At 49.1% G+C, this 7290-nt stretch overlaps 1 protein-coding gene across 1 annotated transcript; it reads left to right on the plus strand.

The window, feature by feature from the left end:
• Positions 1-758: 758 nt before the first annotated feature.
• LOC125544914 (uncharacterized) lies at positions 759-2755 on the plus strand. The gene is made up of 2 exons (XM_087547628.1): positions 759-1244; positions 1291-2755. The coding sequence occupies exons 1-2, from the start codon at positions 822-824 to the stop codon at positions 2461-2463; spliced, it is 1596 nt and encodes a 531-aa protein (XP_087403754.1). The 5' UTR covers positions 759-821; the 3' UTR covers positions 2464-2755.
• Positions 2756-7290: the final 4535 nt, after the last annotated feature.

Consider the following 7290-nt stretch of genomic DNA (forward strand, 5'->3'; position numbering starts at 1 on the left):
AATAGCATTTTTGGAGCATCACTTTTGTTTGTTTTGCCACGACTTCACGGATGGCATTTCATGATAAACTTTTGCAAGCACTCAAAATATTTGTCAAAGTTTTCAACAAAAAAGTTTGGTTTTATTTTTTTACTATTTGTTTCAATTTTACGGTTCAATTAGGGAGCATTTCAGCTCGGGAGTAGATACTTCGCATCCTAAGCCCTCAAATCCATTTAAAATATACAACACAACCCTTGTTACTTCTTCTCCACACAAGTGTGAATGAGATTGAAAAAATGATCAGAAATCCATCTGGTCGAGGTGCTTTTGTCGGGTACATCTAAAACGAATGCATTTTTAACCTCTTCTGTCGTATATGGAGCGTCTAGTCTTGCATTCATTGCTGGCGTTAGTTTTTGTGGTGCACAAGAGAGAACCTCATCCATCCCCAACGTTCCCTCTGTATTGTATAGTTCTTTATAGAATTCTTCCACATGATTGTGCAACTGTTGAGGTTCCTCACAATACGACCCAGATGGGGTCTGAAACCTTTCAATTCCATTCTTCTTCCTTTTGCGTGTGGCCTGTTGATGAAAAAAAAAACTTAGTGTTGCTATATCTCCTTCATGAATCACCACTAAAAAAAAGACGGGCTCAAGCATAATATTACAAATGGGCCCACTAAATCCAGCAGCTCAAAACTCCAGCTTGTTTCAGTTCGGCCCAGAAGTAGGCCCATAGCGGCAGAAGAAATGGATTCATCGCACCTGTTCGGTCCACAAGCGCATCGCACTCTCGGCCATTTCCGGCAGTTCCCCACCTAACCCACATCGAGAGCAATGGCGGCGGAGGCGGCGGAGGAGATGAGGGCGGGAGCGGGAGCGGCGGTGGGAGAGAAGGGACCGGCGACCGCAGACAGGGCGATGGGGAAGACGGGTCGGACGGAGGAGGAGAAAGGGGACGCGGCCGCGGACAAGGAGAAGGGGTCAACGGCGGAGAAGGAAGAGAAGGGAGCGACGGCCGGGAATGAGGAAGAGGGGGAGGAGGAGGAGAGAGCCAAGGCGGAGCAAAAGGGAGAAAATCGACCGGCATCGGCAAAGAGGGGGCACAAGAAGAAGGCCGAAGCAGGGGAGATGGAAGGGATGTTCACATGGTTCTCTGAAATTGCATTATCTGAGAATGGGGCGGCGGCGGCGGAGAGGGAAAGAAGGGAGCGACAACGTTTTAGCAGAACGAAGGGACAACGGCCGGAGGAGAAGGGAGCGACAACGTTTTAGCAGAACGAAGGGACAACGGCCGGAGGAGAAGGTCGCGATGGAAGAGGTGGCCGGCAAAAAAGAGATCTTTTTCTTCATGGCCAGTGCTGTCATCACCTTGGAGAGCTCGGATGGGATGCTGTTCACGGTGTCGGAGGAGGCGGCACGGCTGTCCGTGCCCCTCGCCGACATGATCGACCAGGGCTGCGCCGGAGGCATCATCCAGCTACCCAACGTGGACGCCAGGGCCCTCGACACGGTGATCGAATACTGCAACAAGCACGCCGACGCCGCCTCTGCCAACAGCCGCGTCGATGAGGGCAGCAGCAGCTGCAACTCCGAGGCATCCGAGGAGGCGCTGATGGAGTGGGACCGCAAGCTCGTCGACGGCCTCAGCCAGGACGCCCTCTGCGACGTCATCATCGCCGCTAAGTTCCTCCACATCAAGGGGCTCCTCGACGCTGCCTGCCAGAAGGTCGCCGTCGTGGACATGGTCAATTGCAAGACCCCCGAGCAGATGCACCAGATAGAGGAGGAAGACATGTGCACATGGTTCTCTGGACTTACTCCCTTTTCTGAGAAGGGGACGGCGGCAGCGGAGGGGGCAAGAAGGGGGAGAACCGTTGGTCAACGGCCGGAGGAGAAGGGAGCGATGGCAGAGGAGACAGAGCAGGTTGCTGGCGAAAACGACACATTTTTCTTCAGGGCCAGCGGAAAAATCATCACCTTAAAGAGCTCGGATGGGATGCTGTTCAAGGTGTCGGAGGCTGCAGCCCGGCTGTCCGTGCTCCTCGCCGACATGATCGACCAGGGCTGCGCCAAAGGCATCATCCAGCTACCCAATGTGGACGCCAGGGCCCTCGCCACGGTGATCGAATACTGCAATGAGCACGCCGCCTCCGCCGCCACCGCCAATCCCGACGCCAACCACGGCGTCGCTGAGGGCAGCAGCAGCTGCAACTCCGAGGCATCCGGTGAGGCGCTGAAGGAGTGGGACCGCAAGCTTGTCGACGGCCTCAGCCAGGACGCCCTCTACGACCTCATCATGGCCGTCGACTTCCTCCACATCAAGGGACTCCTCGACGCTGCCTGCCAGAAGGTCGCCGACATGATCAAGGGCAAGAGCGTGGAGCAGACGCGCAAGATGTTCGGCATTGCCACCGACTTCACCGAGGAGGAGGAGGAGGAACTGCGTAAAGAGAGTCCATGGGCCTTCGAAGAGTAGGAGTCCCTTCGTTCGAAGCCATTTCTGCGGTAACATCTCACTGTCTGTATCTGGTGGCTTAGTGGTTCTGTTCTGCCTCCTTTATCACTAATCTCCTAGTGGTCGTTTCTAAGTCTTTGTCAAAGGTTACAGGAGTAAGGTCAACTTGATTCGTCTTCCGCGCACTTAACCTTTTTCATTTTGTTCTGTTGAAGAAGATTGGGATCGAATTTGTGTTTAAAGCTTCGAACTGCATGCTTCAAGTGGGATGAATGAGTTAACCTGAATTACCTGACATTTCTCACCAGCCCCATGAATTGCTGTTGAATTCCTTCAGCTACTCTTGATCGAAGGTGTTGCGGATAGTACTATTCTTGATCTGCTTAGCTGAATTTGGAAGTTTCCTCAAAATGCATGTTATGTCTTGCCCATTTTCTTGCAGCTGGCAATACCATACCATGATTGCTCAGTCTCGTGCTTGTATAAAGTTGCAGTGAATATTTGAAATGCTTGCATGTGGCCGGTGAATGGCACATCCTGATGTGTATGTCACTGATTAGAGATACCATGAATTGCTCTCTGTCTGTGTTGGACTATTCTTTGATTGAGCATGAGTGAATAGCATATATATCCTGACCCCAGGCAATTGGTGGTATAAAGGGAGTTTCTTATCCCACATTGGATTGTGTGTTTTGCTTGACTACATTCGATTAAAGAATATAGGTCCAGTAAGTATTCTGGTACTAATTTTGGCATGTGGCTCACGCGTCTTAGTATTTTCTAAACTATATATTCGTTTGAAACTAACCTTATCAGTCAATTGTCACCATATAACGGATAAGGATCTTGTCTTGTTCTTATGTTTGAGTGTGATCTTATTATTCGCTTGGTATTCAGTATGATCTTATATTTTCTTCTGTATTTCGATGAAGGACGTGCTGCTTCTTTTCTTTTACCTTTGAGATTGCACCTTCTAGCTAGTATTAAGCTGAGTGTATCATTTGCGATTAGTAAACTCTCACCCAAATCTTAAAGAAATTAACTATACATGGAACATGCCTCATACTGGTGATGCGACTACCATTATTTCTTCCTGGTACAAGTGCATTCTGTGTTTCGCTCTTGATGTCTTTTCAGAGGAATATGCATCTTTGTTTTTCAAGAAAAAAAATGGAGACTTCTCTGCCAGCTGTGCGGAATTAACAGAACTGAGATCACAGTCCCTGAGTATACTTGGGCTAGCAAGCCGGACAGAGCTGGAAACTTGGGGGATGCAGAGTTTCTCAGCCTTTTGGATGCAGTTTCAAGTGCTTGCAAAAATTCGTCATGGAATCACATTCCTAGAAGGCGCGCCCAAAAGAATAAAATCAATACTCTGAAAGTGCTACTTTCAAAAGCATTTTGGAGCACTGAATTTTTCTTTTGTCACGCCTTACAAGAATGTGATTCCATGACGAATTTTTGCAAGCACCTGAAACTTTTGTCAATGTTTTTCACAAAAAAGAAAGATTTTTTTATTTTTGTTTCGATTTTACAGTTCACCGAGCTCATTTGAGCTTGGGAGCAGGACACTTTCGAAAGTTGGACTGCTACATCTTATTTGGCCCACGAAGTGAATGTTTTATCCTGATGTTATTTGTCGGTAATTTCTGATCAACCCATTAGATTGATGTTTCTCTGTCCAGTGTGTTGTACTATTCCTGATTAATTTTTGTTGTAGCTAGTATCGGAGATTTGCTTGCGCAAAGTGACTATTGTTCTCCCAATGCATGTCATGTCTTGCTCAACTCCTGCAATCTCTGCAGCTCTGCTTGTGCAGTGAAATTTTTTCAACTACTATAATTGCATGATATATTCTGAATTCTGTCAATCCCATGCATGGATTACTCAAGCTCTCCAAACATTGAAGGTGTGTCCTAGCTAGCTAGTAAGTACTCATGGTCTGCTTGCATGAAGCAACTGTACATTCCTGCAATTCATGCCATGCATATTCGATCCCATGATTACTCCATCTCTGGTGTTCTTCTTGCGTGAACATTAAGTAAATATTTCATCCAATATTGAATTTCGTCACATTTTTTTTCAATTGCATTATGTTAACGAATTGCAAGATCGCTCTGCAACCAGTGTTCTGTTGTCTGTTGTAACAGATTACACAATGCATGGTTTCATTTTTTGTAGGTTATAGAACAATGCATTGTATTACACGCAAAAAAAAAGAGAAGAAGAATGCATTGTATAACCTATTTGAACCATACTAGTGCTCATTTTTGTAGGTTATAAAATGCATGACCTATTTCATATGTTTGTGTGAGCCCGACTCCTCCCCCGACTCCTCCTGTGTCGCCTGCGCGGCGACCGGGGGGAACCCTAGCGCCGCCTCGTCCTCGTCCCTCCCCCGACCTCTCCTCCTCGCCGCCGCCGGGCAAAGCCCGGTCGGCGTCGGCGGCGGCGGGATCTCTTCTCCCACGACTCGCGGGATCTGGCGCGGGCGGATCACGGCGGTTGTTGGCGGCGCGTGCTGGCATGGGCTTGGGGGCGACGGCGGGGCTCACGCTCGTGGTTTCCCTTGGTGTGCGTGGGAGTCCGCTCGGGGCGTGCGGCGGCGGCCCTCGGCAAGCGGTGGTGGGCGCTGGGCAGGCGGCGGTGGTTCCTATGCACGGTCGGCGACTCCGTCTCTGACCCGGATGGCGCGGGGGATGGCGGCAGCCCGGCGTGGCCGGCGATCTGGATGCGGTGGTGCCGGCGGTTCGCTGATCTGTCGGTGCTCCATGGTTCTGCCTGGTGGTGCTGGTGGTGACGGCAGCCCGTGCACGAGAGTTGGATCCCTTCGAACTGATTTGGGTGAAAAATTGCCTTCGGCGTCTGCTAAGGCCGGCGGTGGTGGCGCTATCTGCGTCGTTCCCTTCTTCAAGGCATCGCCGTGGAGAAGCTCAAGGCCACTCTCAGCTACCTCCGGGGGGACCTTAAATCGGATGATCGGATGATGACGGCGCTCTGGTGTCGTTCCTCCCTTGGGGGCATCATTCTTGGAGGTACACACGTGATCGAGGGATCAGAGAACGGATTCTTTGGTGGAGCGGTGATTCATCCTACCCACTGATGGCAACAGATCTTGACGGCGTGGCGCAGTACAGATTCGGAGTTCGCTGTGGGAGGATGGACTCACGCAGAAGGACGACGTTGTCGGGCGTCGTGGTGGCGTCGATGGCAGAGTGTAGGATCGAAAGTATGTCTAGAGGGGGATGATTAGACTACTTGACCAATTAAAAATCTATCCTTTTCCCAATTTTAGTCTTTGACAGATTTTAGCTATCTTAGCACAAGTCAAGCAATCTTAACACAATTCAAGTAAGCATGCAAAGAGTCTATGAGCAGCGGAAAGTAAAGCCTGCAACTTGCAAGAATGTAAAGGGAAGGGTTAGGAGAATTCAAACGCAATTGGAGACACGGATGTTTTTGTCGTGGTTCCGATAGGTGGTGCTATCGTACATCCACGTTGATGGAAACTTCAACCCACGAAGGGTAACGGTTGCGCGAGTCCACGGAGGGCTCCACCCACGAAGGGTCCACGAAGAAGCAACCTTGTCTATCCCATCATGGCCATCGCCCGCGAAGGACTTGCCTCACTAGCGGTAGATCTTCACGAAGTAGGCGATCTCCTTGCCATTACAAACTCCTTGGTTCAACTCCACAATCTTTGTTGGAGGCTCCCAAGTGACACCTAGCCAATCTAGGAGACACCACTCTCCAAAAAGTAACAAATGGTGTGTTGATGATGAACTCCTTGCTCTTGTGCTTCAAATGATAGTCTCCCCAACACTCAACTCTCTCTCACAGGATATGAATTTGGTGGAAAGAAGATTTGAGTGGAAAGTAACTTGGGAAGGCTAGAGATCAAGATTCATATGGTGAGAATGGAATATCTTGGCCTCAACACATGAGTAGGTGGTTCTCTCTCAGAAAATGTGTATTGAAAGTGTAGGTATGTTCTGATGGCTCTCTCCACGAATGAAGAGTGGGTGGAGGGGTATATATAGCCTCCACAGAAAAACTAACCGTTACACACAATTTACCAATCTCGGTGAGACCGAATTGAGAAACTCGGTCGGACCGATTCAGCAAACCTAGTGACCGTTAGGATTTTCGGTGGGACTGAGATGCAACTCGGTAGGACCGATATGGTTAGGGTTAGGGCATAACGTAATCTCGGTGTGACCGACTACACAAACTCGGTGGGACCGATTTTGGTAATAAGCTAACCAGAGAGTTGGTCAGGTAAACTCGGTGGGACTGATCGCTCATTTCGGTGGGACTGAAATGTTACAAAAGGGAAATAGAGAGTTTACATTGCAATCTCGGTGGGACCGATCGCTCATCTCGGTAGGACCGAAACGTTACGAAGGGAAACATAGAGATTACAACCTCATCTCGGTGTGGCCGAGATCCCTATCGGTGAGACCAATTTGCCTAGGGGTTGTGGCAGTGGCTATGACATCTGAACTCGGTGGCGCCGGATAAAAAGAATCGGTGGGGCCGAGTTTGACTTTTGGTTTAGATCATATGTGGATGTGGGAAGGTAGTTGAGGGTTTTGGAGCATATCACTAAGCACTGTGAAGCAAGAACCTCATCAAGCAACACCTCATCCCTCCTTGATAGTATTGGCTTTTCCTATAGACTCAATGTGATCTTGGATCACTAATATAAAATGTAGAGTCTTGAGCTTTGAGCTTGAGCCAATCTTTTTGTCCTTAGTATTTTGAGGGGTCCACTTTCCTCATCCATGCCATGCCATTCATTGAGCTTTTCCTGAAATATTAATCTTGGAATAGCATTAGCTCAATGAG

The sequence above is a fragment of the Triticum urartu genome, chromosome 3A (assembly GCF_056163025.1).
Source record: "Triticum urartu cultivar PI428250 chromosome 3A, HENAU_Tu73, whole genome shotgun sequence".
Taxonomy (NCBI): Eukaryota; Viridiplantae; Streptophyta; class Magnoliopsida; order Poales; family Poaceae; genus Triticum; species Triticum urartu.